General features: G+C 44.5%; 1 protein-coding gene across 13 annotated transcripts in view; it reads left to right on the top strand.

Moving 5' to 3' along the window:
* Window positions 1–20,836, top strand: part of LOC147013562 (transcription factor E2F3-like) — a 93,771-nt gene that overhangs the window by 2,336 nt on the left and 70,599 nt on the right. For 10 of the 13 annotated variants that reach the window (XM_085855468.1, XM_085855467.1, XM_085855466.1 and 7 more), the window contains exon 2: window positions 13,112–13,263. In XM_085855468.1, the coding sequence (XP_085711594.1) occupies window positions 13,132–13,263 (132 nt within the window). In that variant the 5' untranslated portion in view covers window positions 13,112–13,131. Of the gene's footprint in view, window positions 1–13,111; window positions 13,264–20,836 lie in introns of those variants that run through there. The other 3 variants (XM_085855463.1, XM_085855458.1, XM_085855460.1) reach the window with 2 other exon arrangements.

Below are 20,836 nucleotides of genomic sequence, written 5' to 3'. Positions count from 1 at the left end.
GGAACGTAATTGCAGGAGGTCATTCAGCCCATCATGCCTGTGCAATCATACCAACATCTTGGTTCTCTGTCATTCCCACTACTTCCAGATACTTGTCCAACTCAATTAAAGCCAATCTATTGGCTTTACTGTCACTACCCTTGCAGGGAGACCGTTACAAGCATTCACTACTCTGACTGAAAGACCCCTGCCTTACTACCTTCCTCACTCTCCTCTTTTTTCTTTTGTTTTGTAAACAGGTTCAAGGCCCATGGAAGAGTTAGAATACAGACCAGATCAGGATGCAACCTAACAAAGGAGAGAGAGATAAAGAGACAGAGACAGACCGAGACCGAGACCAACAGCAGGGTTGAAGAACAAAGTAGAGGGAGACTTGTACAGACAGTGGGTGTGGGGTGTAATGAGGGGTATAGGAGGATGCACAGGGTGGACAACATGGATATAGAAAGAAACTCTCAGGAAGGAAAAACTGAAATTTGGAAGGAGGGTCTTGGGGATGTGGCAGGGGATTAATGAGGGTAGAAAAGATCATGGTTTTGGGTTGGGGACGATCTGAGATATTGGTGAACAGCTGTTTTGAAGACTTGGAGGGAAGAATGATATTGAAGAGGATGTGGAAGTTACTCACAGGTGGTTAAAAAAAAGAAGAGAGGAACACTATGACCCTTGTTCTTTACTCTTGTCTTGTGAGCTGTGCCCCCTTGTCTTGTTAGTGTCCATTTTGATGAAAAATTATTCTGCGCTTACTTTGTTTAATACCCTTCATTATCTTAAACATCTCCATAAGATCCCCTCGCACTGGTTTCATTTCTGCTGCAAAAAGTATTTTCTCTTTCAGTTCAGCCGCTTCTCATAGCTTCATATACCTTGGCTCAGGATCAATCGAGTTGCCTTACACTGAACCCTTTCATGCTATTGCAACTTTATCCTTCCTCAGATGTGGTGACCAAAACTAAACACAATATTCTCGATGAAGCCATCACTAAATTTATGTACAGAGCGAACACCACCTCTTTGGATAAATAATTTATCCCCCAATGGATGCTGTCCTGTCTGCTTACCCCCAAAATATATTACCACCCTTAGATCCTTCTCCTGTCACACATTCTAAGATTTCCCCTTGTGTCATGTAATCCCTATTTTCATGATTCTTACCCAACCTCAGCATAGTGTTGAACTGCATCTTCTAATCAATCTTTTGCCCAATCTATGAAAGTTGCTAGAACTTCTTGAATCTGTCTATCTCTATCTCTATCTCTATCTCTATCTCTATCTCTATCTCTATCTCTATCTCTATCCTATCTTCCTTACCTCCAAACTTAGTGTCATCTGCAAATTTGGAAAGTCTAGTCATAGCCCCACTGTCCAAATAATTTATGTAAATTGTAAATATTACTGTCTGAGAACTGATCCCTGGGGTAACCCCACTACTTGCATCTTCCCAGATAGAGATCCTCCCACTCACTGCCACTCCACCCCCTCAATGCTCTTGGATGCATATTTTATCTCCCCAAAGCTTTATCATGCCTTAGTTTTACTAGTTGTTTATTTACTTCCTCCATTCTTACTTGCATCTCTTCTAAAAGTCCTTGCTCACCTCTCAGAGAAATACTCTCAGCTATTGGTAGTTTCCCTGACTGACAGGGATCTGTGGAAATTCCACGTTATGTAAAATGTGACCCTCCCCTTCCAACCCTAAGGCAGCAATGCCCTCCCCACCCATCACTGTCACCTGCCCAACTCACAATCCCGCGGGATACAAGGAAAATATTTGTGACATGAGCAGGTCATATCCCATCACAGTCGCCTGTCCAGCTTGCAATCCTGCAAGATATGTGGAAAAGATGTGTGACAATAAATCACCGAAAACCAATTATCTTCTTCTTGATGCATATATACACATCGTTAAAAGTAATTAATGACTTTAGACAAAGACCTTTTCTAATGACATGGGTTTAAGCCCTGCTTGAGGGAATGCCACAAAGTTAACAGACTGCTGCCTCGATCGGTGAGGCAGATTTTCACAGGGCCCGTGATGCCGATCAGCTAAAAATCCTTTTAACTGTCACTTTGGTCATTTTACAATGAGGGGAAAGCTCGTAGCTGGAGAGCATGGCGATCATGAATATGGAAGCTCCGAAGATATCTTTGACCTCGCAGAGCAGGAAGCATTAAACATGGTGACCATATGATTTTTTTTTCCACATGTAAATTGTGGGTGGAGTCAGGTGAACTGTCCAACCAATGTGTGAAACGGAATCGCACAGGCACAGGCACAGGCACAGGCACAGGCACAGGCACAGGCACAGGCACAGGCACAGGCACAGGCACAGGCACAGGCACAGGCACAGACACAGACACAGGCACAGGCACGTGTATTATTATATAGATATAACTGCCATCTCACCTTCCTCATCCATCAATCTTCCTGTGCTATTCCCCAAGGGGCCCACACTTAACCTGATATTTACCCCTTACATATTTAAATAATGCCTTGCTGTTATTTTAAATATTTTTTGCCTTATTTTCATTTATTTTGGCTTGCGAAGTTATTTTATCAACTAGCCTTTGTTTACTCCTCTCCTGATGTGAGTTGAACTCAAGTCCTGTTATTTTGTACTTGATGAATGCCTTCTGCTTATCCCTAATAACAACGCTGATTACCTTTTGTTTTTGCTCATCCATCCTGGTCTCTTTCTGCCTCTACCTTCACACTTCACTGCACCTTTAGTAGCTCTATCTTTACACCCTTTATACCTATTCTACACCATACACAATTGTTCCTTGAAGCTTGTCCATTTCTCTGATGCAGACTGCCTACACGTTAGCTTTTCCTAATCCAAAGCACGCAACTCTCTTCTCACACCCTCATACTGTAGTTTACCTTCCCCAAATCTAATACCCTTTCCCCACCTTACCTTACCCTCCCGATCTTCATATCTCAACAATGTCATTGAACATACTGTTACAGCCACGGGACCGGTACGGAAATCCAGTTTGAGTTCCATGGGTTGTGTCAAAACAATCGCAACTGCAAGCTAAGTCCACAGGCCCGAGCAAGTTCCCGGACCTGTTTGTCACGTAACAAAACTTCTTGGGACAGTGTATCTAACTGAGTGATGTGCCGATCGGTGCTCGCAACCTTCCTAATCTGGCCGAGCAACCGCATATCGCGAGTGCTGAGCCGGATTGAGCCAGATCTTCGAACGATACTGAAATCACCAAATGAGACTAAATGAGATCACCATAACAATTAGAATCCAACCCTGAGACCAGGAACATAAATGGTATGGGAGAAGGATAACATGAAGCAATAACAACCAGTATGTAATTAACAAATATAAATGAATCAGAATGAACCCGTTTATCCTTTACCTGTTGGCTTAATGGTTAGGGTGGTGGGCTTGAGATCTCAGGATCCTGAGTTCAAATCCCCCTCGGCTGTTGAATTAATACCAGGTGGGGTTGACTCTGCCTGTCATCCTTCCGAGGTCGGCAAAATGGGTGCCAGCAAGCTGGTATCCTGTGTCGGAGTGGCGACCCATCCAGGATTGTGCCAAATTGCCAAGGAGACTGCATTGGCAGCACAAACGCTCTGCACAGACGATGGTCCAAATGGATGGATGGATCCTTTACCACCCTTGAACAACTCGAATGTTACAGATTTCTCAACAGTTCTTATCTTTGGGCCTGTTCACTCACTTGACAAGAAGTGGTACAGGGAATCCCAAATAAATCAGGCCATTGAAGGTCTGAGATCAGGCCATTGGAGAAAGGGAAGTATTTTATGTCAATTGCGATGACAGATATAATGAGCTAATCGGCCTGTAGTGAAGAAGATTGACAAGGTGACACCAGGTTTTGGAGGAAGGAGTCAAGTTTGAAAGTTCAGTCTTGAGGTTTGCCAAGATTGTTTTCTGGCTTTCTTGAGAGATGTTGTTTCCTGACTCTCGGAAGTGGACACACACTTGTTACCAGCATTGTGGAGTGATCTGAAAGTGCCTTTGGTCTGATTTGCCTTCTTGAAAGAGATGGCAAGTTTCTTCAAGGCAACTGCGTCACAGCAGGATTTAGTGTTCCATGTGTGGGAGGAAGGGTATGATAACTGAAGATGAAATGGGATGAATTTGTGCAAAAGAGAGAGCACGTGTCTTTGGAGGAATTCCCAGGCTGAGTTGATATATCAGGGGTGCCAGATAAGGGAGTCCTGAAGTGAGATAGTATTTACAGTTCATTAAAGTCAGCTCGAGTGAACTGCCAGATTCGGCGGCATTGAGGCAGCACTCTAAAAATAGCCAGAGAGATGCTGACTATCATAAGCACATGACCAGATGAACCACAGAAGTCCTTTGCTGCAGTATCTTGGCTGGTGAAAGAGGTACCAACACCCAGCCAATTTGCATGGTGACAATTTAAATTGCCACATATGAGGAAGAGAGAGTTGGGATGAATGGTTAAAAGTTGATCCATGTTATCTGAGAGAGATGTAGATGAAGTCGTCACTGTTTGGAGGACGATAAAACACATGGACAAAGAAGAGATGGGAGAGGAGGGGAAGTCACAAACAAAGGTACTCCTGGGGGTGGGGAGGTGTAAGATCAGTACAAGGACAGTGAGAAATTGAGTTATTCATGTAAATAGCAACTCTGCCAACAGGGAGGCGTTCAGGCTGATCAAATTGGAGGAGGCAATATCCAGGGATAGAAACTCAGGAGTCAGGGATGTCCTGTGGGAGGAAGAATTCAGTTAAACCGATGATAACTGGGCTGTCAGGGAACCCGAGATGGGGGCAGGACTAGGGGGAAGTGGAGATGGGGGCAGGACGAGGAGGAAGCCGAGAGGGAGCAGGTAAAGGGGGGAGCCGAGGAGGGGGCATGTCAAAGGGGAAGCTGAAAAGGGGCTGGTCGAGAGGGGGGAGAACAAGGGGGAAGCTGAGAGGGGGAATGTCGAGAGAGTAGCCAAGAGGGGGCAGAACTCGGGGGGAAGCCGAGAGGGGTTAGAACTAGGGGAAGCCGAGATGGGGGCAGGACTAGGGGAAGCCGAGATGGGCATAACTAGGGGAAGCCGAGATGGGGGCAGGACTAGGGGAAGCCGAGGAGGGGGCAGGTGGAGGGAGTAGCCGAGATGGGGGCAGGACTCGGGGAAGCCGAGATGGGGGCAGGACTCGGGGGAAGCCGAGATGGGGGCAGGACTCGGGGGAAGCCGAGATGGGGGCAGGACTCGGGGGAAGCCGAGATGGGGGCAGGACTCGGGGGAAGCTGAGATCGGGGCAGGACTCGGGGGAAGCCGAGATGGGGGCAGGATGAGGGGGAAGCCAAGATGGGGGCAGGACTTGGGGGAAGCCGAGATGGGGGTCCGACTTGGGGGAAGCCGAGATGGGGGCAGGATTAGGGGGAATTTCGAAATGGGGGCAGGATGAGGGGGGAACCGAGACGAGGTAGGAGGAGTGGGAATCACAAATTCTTCTTCCATTTCCCTGTTTTGTGCTCAAGCTGCCTCCCTGCCTGGTCATAGGCATGGACTAAAGCAGAGTGACAGTCCAGTAACCATTAGTTTTTCTTTGTCACTATTCTAGTGAAACATTGCATCCACAGGCATCTGATCAGGATCCCTCCCGGACATCAAGTTGAATTATGTATATCCTGTACAACTGGGGGGTGGGGAGGGACTTGCGTTGTATGAATACAGGACCTCTGTGAATGCTCTCGCCAATGTTTCTTCTTGTTGGGAAGCAACATTTGCATGAGATCATGTAATGAGAGATTAAATCGTTCACTCTTGCTATTCCCTTGTTGCCTCTAATCATCTAATGGGTCATCGTGGACTTCTTTATGGAATAGATTTTTCACCATTCCTGAATCGCATTTGATTCAAAATTCCTCTCTTTTTCCAAATGGATGGACTGTGGAACTCCATAACCCGAGGAACCAGTCTCTGACAAGCACCTTTGATGTTGTTCTGGTGGTTTGATCCTTTGTTGCAACATCCCAGGTATCCTTCGTATAGATGTCGGTCATGACAATAATGTTCTCTTTACCATCTTCCGGTGCTAACACTGTAAAATCAATTTCCAAAACTTATAGTAGACGCTTGGCAAGGAAACTTCCCATGGCTGCCTTCAGTCCGAGATCTGAACCCTTTGCCAAGACACATCTCTCGCACTGCTGGCACAATTTCTATATATTTTCTGACATATTTTGCCAATAACAACCAGATCTAACAAGAATGGCAGTTATTTTGACTCCTTGATTTACTGTTCCATCATGGGGAGATTCTTGCACTCTGTTATGCATGTCTGGGAAAGTATCAGTTGTTTGACTTCACCCTCAGTGTGGTCATTCGCAACATGGTATATTACCCAATTTCTGTCCTTTATCTGTTTTCACTGTCTCAAAAAAAAGTTTATTTTGACAACTTACAGCACGCCACCTTCCTTGGCTTTTTTGTCGAGACCAGAACTGCAACAATCCTTTCAAGGTGGGGTCCTGTTTTGCATATTGATGATTTCCTCTTGAGTGCGAAAATGGGAATGTTGATGTTGATGACAAGTTGTCTTGTTCTACGGTCTGGACTCCATTGACATAAACCATCGAATAACGTGCCTCTGGCAGTGAGGAATTCCACAGGTCACTTGACACAACTGTGGAGTTTGTCAGCACAGATCACAGTATGATCTCTTCTTCGTTCTCGGGAACTGGAGCGACTGACAGCTTCCTTGACAGGCCATCAGCATTTGCATTGCTTTTGCCATTCTGATACGTGATGTCAAAATCGAAGGAAGCAAGCTGAACTTTCCAATGCTGCTTTTAAACAGCAACAAGTCTTGGATGGGCATCTTGATCATCTTGATGGGCATCTCAAGGAGATGGAGATGGGTCAGGCATCTGCCTGGGGGATGGCCCCTGGAGTACCAACGGAAAGTGGATGCAGTGGCGCATGATCCCATACCCTACCCAACCTAAGTCTTGCTGTGTTGAAATGGTTCAGTGGATTGTTGTCAAACACATCATCAGCATCTTGTTGTTCCGATGTAGGATGTGCATGAAATATGGGTATAATGTCCTTAATCCAGTCGATCACCGAGGAGTCTTGAGCCGTCTCAGATTGCCCACTCAGTTTTCTGACCTTCCGATCATTGGAGACGTACACCACGTGGTCTTGTGTCATAGATACTTTGCCCGTAGTAAAGGCCACACCTCCAGTGGCTCGACTTTGTCCCATTGTAGTGGACTTTGGCTGTCGTCTCAGTCTCTTGACCTTTTCCAATAGGCGATCGACGTCCTCCCGAAGGTGCTCGACCTCATCGGAATCGCTCATCACACAGCGTTCTTCACTGCTAGACATGCTGATTGTGAACTACCCCTGCCTTCTTATTCCTTGTGCCAAATCTTGCCGACCACACCATTCGTGGCAGAGATAAATACCGAAGACAACACTACCATGTAGAATTGAACTAGAATTTAATAGTGAGAAAAAGGCAGTGGAACGGAAGTCTTTTCAATCTGGAGGAGTCCCGACATCCCTGTAAGGCACATTAAACCAAGAAGCCATCCCCCCCCCCCCCTTGTCCTGGGCCCACAAGGTGGGACAAAGTGCATTCACAAACTTCGAGTAACCATAAACTCCATGCTGACAATTTCATGGCAATTCCATTTATCTATAAAATGTCTTGTCTGGAAAAGTCGAAATTATAAGCAGTTACCACAGAGCCCAGCATGTAGTGAGCAACACTAACATCATAACAGCATTAGTGACTTGCCACTCTGTAATGGCAAATCGATATCTTAATCTCTCTCCTGCTCATTATACTACAAGTGGATAAAAATGGATGTTGTGTTCCGAAGCCTAATTCATTGCCTCCATCATCATTAATAAACACAGCTATTAGACACTTTGGGCCAAATTTACAAAAGCAGGACACTTGCTGAATGCCTATTACTTGCCTAACCCTTAAAGGCTGACAAAAACATCATTGTACTCACATAGCTAATCACAATTTACAAATCTCGATAGCAATTTACAATGTGAGATAAATAGCCAATTAGTTGTGCACACCTAAGTTATGATTCATTGCCTTTTCAACATTTATTTGTTCAGCACGCCATATAAGTGGTTACCTAACCAATTCACCTAAAAGGCTCTGCATTGGCCTGACATACGTCAATTTTTAGTTTGTGTGTAATGACAGCAACATGTTAGGATAGAAAACGGGACAATTTTTTACTGGAGCAACAAATGGGTTTAATCAAAGTAATGAAGGTTCACAAAGGAACAATCCAAGACAGGAGAAGCCAGACAAATTTGATCTTGTTATACTTCTCCAGATAATTGCATCTTTCCTCGAAGATTCTCACTGCACGTCAACGAACTGCCATTTTCCTATCTTCTGCTGCCTCCTCTTGAGCTCATTCAAGCACTCCTCATGCATCCATATAAACCGCCCCATGAAAACTGCCAATTATAAGCCATGCAATGCCTGCTTCAAGGCCTTAAATGCACTCTTACTCTTAAACATACCGTCCCAACTGTTGAAGTTTCGATGTTATTTAAACGCCTGTGACTAGGTTTTGATCTACATTAGATAATCGCTCTTCAGCGATTGTCAATTAACTTTGAGCGGGTGATCATTGCAGATTAGCGATTCTGCAAGTGTCTCACCCTTAAATTTAAATGCCTTTCCTAAATTTGGCTCTTTATATAAATGCACTGCATATAAAAAACAAAGAAATCAAATAAATAGACTGGACTGTAGAATAAAGCATTGTAATTTATGTATATGCCTGGTGTTGGCTTAATGGTTAGGATAGTGGGTTTGGGATCCTAGGGTCCTGAGTTCAAATCCCGCTCAGCTGTTGAATTAACACCAGGTGGGGTTGACTCTGCCTGTCATCCTTCCGAGGTCGGCAAAATGAGTGCCAGCATGCTGGTATACTGTGTCGGAGTGGCGACCCGTCCAGGATTGTTCCCAATAGCCAAGGAGACTGCTTCGGCGGCACCAATGCTCTGCACAGAGTATGGTCCTAATGGATGGATGGAATTTATGTATTTTAATTTTTGGAGAGGAATAAAAAATTAAATAAAGCTTGTACTGTACTTCTCAAGAAATCATCGACAGTGCCCATAGAATGTGTACACCCCCTTTCAAAATTTTCATCTTTTCTTGCCTTGTAGCCTGGAATTAAATTGCATTAAATCAGACTTTCTACCTTTATTTACACATCATAACCCACAACTTCCAAGTGAAAAACAAATTCTACAAATTTCAGAAAATCAATTAAAAATACAAAACTAGAATATCTTGGTTAGATAAGTGTTCACCCCCATTATAATAGCAATTGTAAATTAGCTCAGGTGTAACCAACCACCTTCAAAATCACACACCAACTTAATTGGCCTCCACCTGTGTTAGTGATTATGATTATTTCAGAATAAAATCAGAAGTATCTGTAGGTTTCCTCTTCTGGGTAGTGCATTTCGCAGCAAAGACTCAACCATGAGAACCAATGAGCTTTCAAAAGACCTCCGGGATAAAGTTGTGGAAAGGCACAGATCAGGGATGGGTATAAAACATTTCAAAGGCCTTTAATATCCCTTGGAGCACAGTCAAGACAATCATTAAGAAGTGGAAGGCGTATGGTACCACCAAGACCCTGCCTAGATCAGGCCGTCCCTCCAAACTGGATGAACAACCAAGGAGGAGACTGATCAGAGAGGCCACCAGGAGGCCAATGGCAACTTTGAAAGAGATACATGCCTTCATTTCAAAGAATGGTCACTGTTTGCAGGTGACAACAATATCCCAAGCACTCAACAAGTCTGGCCTGTATGATAGGGTGGCAAGAAGGAAGCCATTACTCAAACAACGACAAATGTGTCCACGAGCAGCGTGTGGCATATTCCTAAAGGTTTTGTCGGCTAAAAAAAAAATAATCATGAATAATTTTTTTTTTAAACTTAAAAAAACAACTTCCGATATTTCGTCACATGCCATGTTAAGCCAATAGCGAAACGCGTCATAATGTATTTACGTATTTACGATACATCGTGTATTTACAAAATAAATAATGTATTTACGAAATTACAATACGATAAATGGAATAATCTTTAAATAGTAACGTGAACTTTTCGAAACTTTAATGCGAATGTCCAAATATATTTAAAAGTTCATGATAGACGCTCTCAAAAGGCACCGTCTATGTGAGGATGTGTACATGTGCTCAGTATTTAAGGAGACCCGGATCTTGTATATACAAGAGCCGAGTCCTAGAGATTAAGGTTTTGTCTTCACAAGAAGAAGAAGAAGAACAACGCCGAGCTCTCTATGAGCAGCGTTCGCTACGCGAGACGCTGCTAAAAAGCCCACCTTCAGTCCCATTTGCGGTATGCAAAAGATCACTCCAGAGATTCTGAAGCCATGTGGCAAAAGTTTTTGTGGTCTGATGAAACCAAGATGGGACTTTTTGGCCTCAATGCAAAACGTTACGCTTGGCGCAAACCCAACACAGCACATCATCTAAAGAATACCATCCCGACTAAAGCATGGTGGAGGCAGCATCTTGTTATGGGGATGTTTCTCATCAGCAGGGACTGGGGCACTTGTCAGGATGGAAGGGAAAATGGATGGAGCAAAATACAGAAAAATCTTCGAAGAAAACCTGCTGCCTTCTGTAAGAAAGCTGAAATTGGGACAGAACTTTATCTTTCAGCATGACAATGACCCAAAGCACACAGCAAAAGCTACACTAGAGTGGTTAAAGAACAAAAAGATAAATGTCCTTGAGTGGTCCAGTCAGAGCCCTGACCTAAATCCACTTTTATAAGATGTGGCATAACTTGAACATTGCTGTCTATAAACACTCCCCACACAACTTGACTGAGCTTGAATAGTTTTGTACAGAAGAATGGGAAAGTATTGTCGAATCAAGGTGTGCAAAGTTGGTAGAGACCTATCCCAACAGACTCACACCTGCAATTGCTGTCAAAGGTGCTTCCACCAAGTATTAACTCAGGGGGGTGGACACTTATCCAATATTCTAGTTTTGTATTTTTAATTAATTTTATGAAATTTGTAGAATTTGTTTTTCATTTGGAAGTTGTGGGTTACGATGTATAAATAAAGGTGGAAAAAAAATCTGATTTAATGCAATTTAATTCCAGGCTGTAAGGCAACAAAGGGTGAAAAATTTGAAAAGGGGTGTTGACTTTCTATCGGCACTGTACTGTATGTATCTGCTTCCAAAATGAAGATCCTAATGTGATATGAAGACACCATAAATCAAACTTTTTTCAGTTTCAAGCCATCATTTGATTTGTTTCATTGTAGGTTTTCTGAAGATTTGCCAAAGATGCTCATGTTAACATTTTTAAGGGCAATTTTAAATCAATAAACTTAAGGTTTTCCATAAACATGTTTGGCTTTTGGGAGAGAAGCTCGTTTAACAAGTGATTTTCAGAGTCAGTCAACCTCAAACTTTCCACCGGGTTGACTACAAAACCCGGCTCGTTTGCTTCGGAAAACCTATTTGCTTGCATCACTAATTCTACTAACAACCACGGCGCTTTATGATGAAGAATGAAGCATGCAGCTACCGAAAGGATGACGGCGATTCTGAATGATAGATAATTTTCTGGATAATCGATCACGAGTGAGAGGCCATGATTTGTTTCCGGATAATGTGTGTTTCTGTTATTGGATTTCCTGATAAAATAAGTTCTACTGTATTAGCTTTTCAACGGTGCCATTTTTATGATTCTACGACATTGGGAGCACTTTTAAATAAGGTGTGAACAGACAGACAAAAGCACTCGGCTCTTTTTATCATGTAGATTCAACATGGTTAATCGTCCGCTTGTAACTGATATGCTTAAGCGACAGCACAATGTGTTTGTATCTCGGTTTTGACAAATTTATTTCAACATCAAATGCCGATGATCTTTTCATGTCCGATAGCTCAGGCTCTGATTCGGATGACGTACAGTTGGTTTCAACTTTCCGAAATTTTATTGAAAAAGTCAAAAGCACATGCCGCACTCACACCATTGCCCACAACACCTGCATGTGTATTCCCACAACACCTCTGTCTTCCCACAACACCTGCACGTGCCACACCCCAATGAACGCCCGCAACTGTCGGAGACCAACCCTCCAAACACGACTGACCTTCAACGAATCTCCCACCCTTTGCCAAATCCTGCAAATTTTTGTTCAATTTATTTAACTCATTCACCAAAGCCCTTAGACGAGCCACCTCCAATTTACTGCAGGAAAGATCTCTCCTCCACACCTGGTAGCCACCAACCCTTACACTGCCAAATATAACACCAATTACACTGCTTATAACCCCTCGTGCATTTGTCCCTGGCCATGCATTTATCCAATGACATCTGCTTTGTCTTGTCCTCTTCTTGTTCAGGCTTATACCTCATTGGTACCACTATCTGTAGCAGGTTGATCACCATTATGCTAAGCAAACTCAATACTTGAGTGATCTATCTCTCTGTGTCATTCTTTTGAGAGGTTCCATTGTGGGATACACTCCATCCATGCCTGTCCTCCAGCCTCTGGCCAATGCGCTCACCTCCATGACAACAACCAAAACAGCACATGCCAAATCCATCTGCTTGACTCACCCTCCCCCCCCCCCCGTCACCTGTCCGCCCACTTCAAGACTCCCCCACCCCCCCTCCGGGAGGCCGCTCAGAAACATCAGTCGAGAACGGAACTGGGGATGACATGAGATGGTAGTGCACTGATTGCTTGAAGTTCTGTAGGAATGAGTTGGGCTTCATCTGCAGAAGGCAGTTCCACAAACTTTACATTGTGTCCTTCCCTACTCCTCTCACTCACTTCTCTTTTACTTTTTCACTGTAATGTATGTAAAATACCAAAAATATTGTGTAACTTACCTTGGGCTCAGTATGTTTTCTTTCTTTGGAAATGGCAACCTTTAAAGGGTCTTACCAACAATAGAGTGTTCACAAAACTCCCCAGAGTGCAACAGTAAACTGAGCGTTTAACTAACGCTCATTTTACTATTGCACTCTGGGGAGTGCAAAAGTAAACTTTCAGAAACTTGAGATCTGAAACCCTGAATCTTTCCTTTTGCAATAGCAGGCATAGACACCCTTAGAATGCCACGGTGCTGTCCCGGGTGTCCTGATGACCATCCTCACAGAAGGTACAACAAAAAGACAAAGGCAATTCAACCATTGGTCAAAGCAGAAACTCCTGCTCCTGGATGCACTTTGCAAGATTTGTCTCCGGTATGTATTCTTCTTGTTAACGTTGATATAGAAACGTTGATGTGAATGAAGATATGTAAATTTGTTGTTATTTGTTGTATTTCTTTTCCAAAAGCAAGTACAGTAGTGTTTGGTGCACAAATACTTTTTAAGGGCTTACAATCAATGCCACAGCATGTATTGCGTCACATCTTCGATTTTTCGCTTCACGTTCTGAAGAAAATGTCCTTCCAAAGGTCACCCTCAGAAGTAATGCAGGAACTTAAATGTTTTTCAAAATTTATCGTCCTTTTTGTACATTGCTTGGGTTATACTGGCTCGTTGTGTAGCAATGTTATCCTCGAGTTCCTGTAATATGTGAAGCCTATTTTGTAATCCGCGATGGTTCGATCAGGAGATCTGGTGGCCATGAAAATGTCACCAAACCGTGAGATAATGTGACTGCTGACATGTTGCCGCAGACAATAATGCGACTTTCGAAATGACGTATTCCCCTCCAGAATGATTGGCGCGCATGTGCAGAAACAGCAAGAGACGTCGGCGTTCAGGGCATTACAAAGTATATTAGCTGTGGTAGACATGGATAGTTACTTACAATATCTCACCAAGCTTGTGAAACAAGCTGGAAATACGTGCAAAAGTACCTGAGAGAAAGGGCTGTCTGTGCCTTTGCACAACGAAAGACTTGGAGAACTTTCTCAGCTCACCGAACGGGAACCTGCTTGTAGTGCAATCTCCTGACAAGGTGGGTCGGTGCAAACCCGAGTGGACAGGCATGTGCAACACAAAGCACCGGACGGATGGCTACCAGTGAATGGACTGTTCATCTGGATTGGTTGCTTCTTAACACCAATGGGAAGGACACATCTGGGGCCTTTGAATGTTCAGGATAAGTTTAAAATGATGATCCATGTGATAATAATAGTGTGTGTGTGCGTGCGTGCGTGCGTGCGTGCAAGTTGCTGCTGTTTTTGACTGAATATATATCTCTCCACTGCGGCCAACAATTGTATTAACAGGACATTATAGGAAGTCAACACTTTTCAGTCTCATCCACAGATTTTTGTCACATTTCCGTGAGTCCGATTTTCATTCAGGATCAGAACAATTAATTATCATCATTATTATAATAGTTAACCATTTTGAAATTTCCACTCTTTCGTCTAACCGCTGAAAATTATGCTGAAAAGTCGATTTGAATTCTAGATTTTGTGCTCGCAATGGCCGGATAAAAGTGCCCGTCGAGCCGAACTAGTGTAAACACACACAGCGCATGAGCAAAGAGCCTCGTTCAGCATTCATACGTCATTTCGAAAGTCACGTATTCATCAACACATGGGCTGTGTGGGATGTGGCCCTATCCTGTTAAAAGTAAATGTTCTTCAAAGGAAGGCACACACCACATAACCCAGGAATAAGGCACGTCTCAAACCCATGAGCATAATGTTCAGCCAGGATAGTGTGTGTGCGTTTGTTATACAATTCTTATTCAATGATGGTAAATTTCTTTAAAAACTTAGTATGGATATAGTAAAGGACATTTTGGAAACTGACTGTGCATGTTCGTTTTCCCCTTTTTAATATGGTCCTTATGGACATGTAGTTTCTGGGGATTTGAATATAATGAGTAAGAGTGAAGTGAGGGATCTCATGAAAATGGGAGCTAAATATAGGGAACCAGTAACTCAACCTTGGAGCTGCATTAGGTCTTCAATTATGGATTCTGTCTAATTTTGCTAACTTAAACTTGATGCACATTTTGTGATCTGTAAACAGTTATAATGCTTGGTTTAACAGAGTTGTGGAAGTCCTGGATAATAGGATTAAGTTTTTCAGTAGTCGGGGCTTGCTTTCACTGGGCCAGTCTAAACCAGTGTTTAACAAGCCGAGTATTCGTAAATACATTCGGGATCTCCATGATAGCTACATCATAGCTCCAGCGGATAAGGCTGCTAATAATTTTGTTGTGGTTTGTAAAAAGTTTTATGTAGAGGTTTTATTAAGAGTGTAAGGCAATGATATGGTTTACTTTCACCGGTATAAGAAATAGCACATATGTTCCTTGTCATAAGTCGCTCCAAGATATCTTTGAGCATCAGGACGTTTTAGGTAATAATTTCGGTATTAAAGGAAAAGAGGTAAATCTTTGTATTGCTCGACTTTTCTGGATCCCTAAACTTCATAATAACCCGTACAAGTATTGGTTTATAGTGGGTGCCAGGCAGTGTTTCATCAAACAGTTATCGGTTATAGTTAACTCAGGATTACAAGTTGTTAGAGAACAGTTCAGGAAATATTGTTTATCGATTGAGAAGAATTCTGGTATTAACACTTTCTGGAGCATTAAATCTTCTTTGGAGTTCTTAGATAGAATTAGATTCCTCAATATCAAGTCAGATGAAGTTTTTGATTTTTCAACTTTATATACAAATTTGGATTTAGTACTAGTGAGGGATTTACTCTTAAAAGTGATTGACAAGGTTTTTAACTCTTTTAATAAGTTATGTGTCAGGTTTGATAGAGCATTCTTTTCTAAAAATAAATACTCATTGTTTTGATAAGTTTTGATAAGTTCTCATTGTTTTGATAAGTGGAAGTTAAAGGATGATGTTAATTTTATTTTATTTTATACTTTTGTGTCTTTTTGTGTGATAATGTTTCAACAGGTGAAGGATATTCCCATGGGTGGGATTTGCAGCCCCCTACTCGTGAACATTTTTCTTATTTTCTGTGAATTTTCATTCATGCAGAAACTGATCCATCCATCCATTAGGACCATACTCTGTGCAGAGCGTTGGTGCCGTCGAAGCAGTCTCCTTGGCTATTGGGAACAATCCTGGACGGGTCGCCACTCCGACACAGTATACCAGCATGCTGGCACTCATTTTGCCGACCTCGGAAGGATGACAGGCAGAGTCAACCCCACCTGGTGTTAATTCAACAGCTGAGCGGGATTTGAACTCAGGACCCTTGGATCCCAAGCCCACTACCTTAACCATTAAGCCAACACCAGGCATAGAAACTAATGAAGGAGAAAAAAAATTAGGATTAGCGAAAAAATATTCTCATCCATGTCGTTAAGTAGATGATATTTGTGTGGTTCATTCGAATTTTTTTGATAGGCAGCTTCATAAGATTTATCCAGATAGTCTGATTGTAAACAGGAGTGCTAATGATTGTATAGTTACTCCATATCTGGATGTGTTGGTTAGAGTTGCACAGAATGGTTTTAGTACGAGTGTATATTGGGATCCTCGGGTCCTGAGTTCAATCCCCGCACAGCTGTTGAATGAATACTTGGTGGGGTTAACTCGACCTGTCATCCTTCCCGGGTCGGCAAAATGAGTGCCAGTTTGCTGGTACAGAGCTCCCTCACCTATCGCGGTTAATGCATTCCAGACCCATCCGCGATAGGTGAAAATCCGCGAAGTAGAAACCAAATGTTTATTTAATTATTTAAACACATTTTAAACGTATTTTAAACCATTATACAGCATCCACACACTCTTATGAACCTTCCCCACACACATTTATTGTTATTTAAAAAAAAATTAAAAGGTTTACATCGGAAATGCGACTTCATGGGGCTGCAAAACCTAAGACCAAAAATAATTTATAAAATACTATATTGTACTATAAAATATAAAAAAGTATTATGGGTACTGATCTATGAAGATATGACGATGATGATGATAGCTGTGCAGTACTGATGACGATGAAGATGATGATGAGATGAATGTAGTACTGCACAGCCAAGAAGAACATTAAATCTCTTCTACTGGAGGCGCCTCTTCATCAGGCACCTCTTCATTGAAAACTCGCGATGTAGTGAAGCCACGAAAAGTGAACCGCGATATAGCGAGGGAGCACTGTATACTGTGTCGGATTGGCGACCCATACAGGATTGTGCCCAATAGCCAAGGAGACTGCTTAAGCAGCACCAATGCTCTGCACAGAGTATGGTCCCAATGGATGGATGGAAAATGGGTTACAATGTCTTTTCATCTCAGATACTTAGATTTGTAAGAATTTGTTTAGTAAAGGATGATTTTGTGTAATGTGCTGAGAAGGTTTTTTCCCATAATGTCAAAGAGAGGATATTTGGCTGATTGTTTTATCAGGTCTTGTGCGAATGCCAAGACTCCATAGTCACCTTTTATATAAGTTTGGTTGGTTTTCATGTTAACAAGTTCCTATTGCATTGCATTTTATATCTTCTTCTTCGTTTCGAGCTTGATCTTGATTTTCGTTCTCTTTCTTCTCGCCACGCTCAAGGGCTGAGGGTCTATGCCTTTTACCACCCCGGAGCTGTGGCGGCGCTCCCGGGCTATATGTCGGGGCAGGTGTCGAGCAGCCATTGGGTTGTATCGTCATCCAAAACACGCAGACTGTGTGCCCCACTTGGGGCACAGTATATGGGACAGCCAAGGATGACATGGTCTGCGGTTTGTTCCTCCACACCACACTCACAAGCCGCAGAAGGTGCCACACCCCATCTGTGCATATTTGAGCGGAATCGTCCGACGCCGGTACGTAGACGGTTTAGTCATACCCAAGCCAGTCTTGGCAAGGGCATTCCGGTGGTATGGGAACCGACGTCGGGAATGAAAGCGCGGAGTCTGGTAGAGTTCGTCTGCCATTCCGCACTCCAGTTGTGATCCGCCCACTGGGCCGCACTGATGTTAAGGTCGTTGGCGTTTTTCAGCAACGACTGTGCGGCAGGCACAAATGGGTGTCTTAACTTCAGTCGCCGGGGCTGCTCATTTGAGAAAGTAAAGAGCTTGAGATGGAGCAAATAGTTTTGCTCCAGTGCCCGGTGAGTGAGAGATAGAGTGGCTTCTTCGCGGCGAAGCTCAGCGGGTTCGATGCCTGCGAGGATGGAAAGGTTGTCCGTTGGTGTGGGACGCAGGCATCCGGTCATAGTACGCAAGGCGCCGTTGATGGCGGTGTCGATCTGGTGGAAATGAGCACTGCGGCACCAGATGGGCGCACAGTACTCGGCGGTGGAATAGACCAGGGCTAAGGCTGCTGTACGTAACGTGACAGCGCCCGCACCCCAGCCGGAACCCACCAGTCATCTTAGCAGCGCGGCATGGGATGTTAGCTTCTTGCGTAGTGACTCCAGGTGTCGGCGGTACATGAGCGACCTGTCCAATGTTACCCCAAGATATTTTTGCTCAGGGCAGAGGGACAGGGATTTTCCATCGAGGTTGACGTTTAGCTCACGTTTTGCTTCCCTGTTGTTCAAACGGAAAGCTGCCAACACTGTTTTGGTTTCGCTGAGCTTCAATCTCCATTTCTGGAGGTATGCCGATAAAGTAGACATGTCCTGGCTCAGAGTCCCCTCTTGTGTTTCCCACTTCCTTGCCGGGTGTACGATTGCCAGGTCGTACGCATATGCGTACTTTGCGGAGACCGTGTTCGGCAGGTCGTGGGTGTAGATATTGAAGAGGAGGGTGGCCAGGACCGATCCCTGTGGGGTGCCGTTCTTAAGGCGTCGTAACCTGCTTCGCTGTCCGCAACCGGTGGTGAGGGTGAAGCTTTGGTTGTAGACAAGCTCCATGATCTTACGGACCATGTGCCTGTCTGGGAGCAGGCGGAGCAGCTTGCAGGTGAGGCCGCGGTGCTATACGGTATCGTAGGCGGCTGTGAGATCGAGGAACACAGCACCGGCCTTCTTTTTAGCCTCAAAGCAGTCCTCGATGTCTTGGGTCATAAGAGTGACCTGATCTAAGGTAGATTTCCCGCACTGAAAAACAGCTTGCTCCCGAGGGAGAAGCGGATCTATAATTGGTTCGACACGGGCGTAGATAAGATGCTCGAGGATTTTGAAGGGGACACAAAGGAGAGATATCGGGCGATAACTCTTCGGGTCCCCTGGTGGCTTATGAGGCTTGGGATCGCGACTACGATGGCTCTTCTCCAGATTTTGAGGTGGCGCAAGCAGGAAGAGAGGAATTCGCGTAACCAGGACTTCAATGCAGAGCCAGCATGGAGTGTAAGTTCCGGTCAGATGTTATCGGGGCCCAGAGACTTGTGTGGCTTCAGTAGTTGGAGGGCGGTGGCGAGCTCATCCGGGGTGAAGTCATCGGAGATACTTTCGCCGTCTGGTGTTTCCGCCCTCCAGAGGTCAGACACCTCTTTGGCTACAAGTCGAGATGACTTGCGGTCCCTCGCTTTGTACACCCCGTTCTTCACCAGCTGGGTCGCAATGGCATTAGCAGAAACGGGGCACTGGCGAGGGGAGCGTGCTGACCGGCCAGTGAGGTTGTTAATGATACTCCATGCTTTGCGGCTAGAATGTTAGAAGTCGATGGTGTTGACTGCTTCAGTCCACCGCTCAAGCTTCCTTTGGTCGAGCCGCGCAAGTAGATTGGTGGCGGCTACATTGGAAGCGGTGCCCGGTGGGGCACAAAGGAAGGCGCAGTAGAGGGTCTCACACTCGGAATCCCAGCACGGCGTATAGTTGTTTCGGCGGCTGCGTGGGATTGCTTTCTTCGCCGCGGATGTTATGGCGTTGCAGAAGTCCTGGTAAGCCTCGTCCATATTGATGGTATTGCGTGGTGGTAGACCCGTGATGGATTTGTTGGTAAGGAGGCTGAAGCGATTCCAGTCTGCCTTTCTGAAGTTCCATCGCTTCACCGGTGCACTCGGGATGGGTGCCACGAGCTTAGGAGCAGTGATAAGCGAGGGTCGATGTTGGGACCGCTGGAACTTCTCAAGCACACGTCTGTCAGGTAGTGGGCTGTCAGGGTCGGCACTCGCGAAGGCCAGATTGGGGCTCGTCCCCGTTCCCCAGTGTCCAGAGAGGAAACTGGCTGCGCCCTTCGGATTGTAAAGGAGGGTAAGGTTGTTGTTTGTTGCCCAGGCAGCCAGACACTCTCCGTCGTTGCTAATGGTGTTATATCCCCAGTCAACGTGCTGGCAATTAAAATCGTAACGACGATGGGGATATCCGCGAGGGTGGGTGCTTGTAGACGATGATGTTTTAGTTTGCAACATCCACGCACACCCACTCAATATCGGCATCAGCCAGAGATCGACCGACGAGAGTCCAGCTCAGGCTCTCGTGGACAAACGTGGCAAGGCCGTGCTTCCTGCTTTTAGTAGACCCAGCTAGTGCATAGTGTAGAAAGACTAGCTTATTTGCAGAGGTGCAGTGGGTCTCTTGGAGGAGGATGACGATGGCCCGGTTCTTATGGGCAAGCTGCTCGATGACATTGATCTTGCTTGTCGTAAGGCCCTCTACATTCAGCTGCAGTATTGTGGGTCGATGGTACTTGTCGGCAGCATGAGCACCGCCGCACCCTAAAAAGGTTGGTTCCCTCGCCACCTGCTACTGAAAAGCCCGGGTGGAGGCTCTGATATGACAGGCTTGGTGTCGCATACCGTAGTATTTGCTACTTACAGGGGGGACCACGTGAAGGTGCCTATCTTCCCCCCAAGCATTTTATATAATAATAATAATGAATTAATTCTTTTTGTGAGGTAAATTATTTAATTTATATTATTGATTTAACACACACACACACACACACACACACACACACACACACACACACACACACACACACACACACACACACACACACAC

This window comes from Eptatretus burgeri, chromosome 14, assembly GCF_056783735.1.
Source record: "Eptatretus burgeri isolate ZD-2024b chromosome 14, Ebu_testis_v1, whole genome shotgun sequence".
Classification (NCBI taxonomy): Eukaryota; Metazoa; Chordata; class Myxini; order Myxiniformes; family Myxinidae; genus Eptatretus; species Eptatretus burgeri.
The sequence above is the reverse complement of the archived record's forward strand: the minus strand, read 5'-3'. Positions and strand labels throughout refer to the sequence as shown.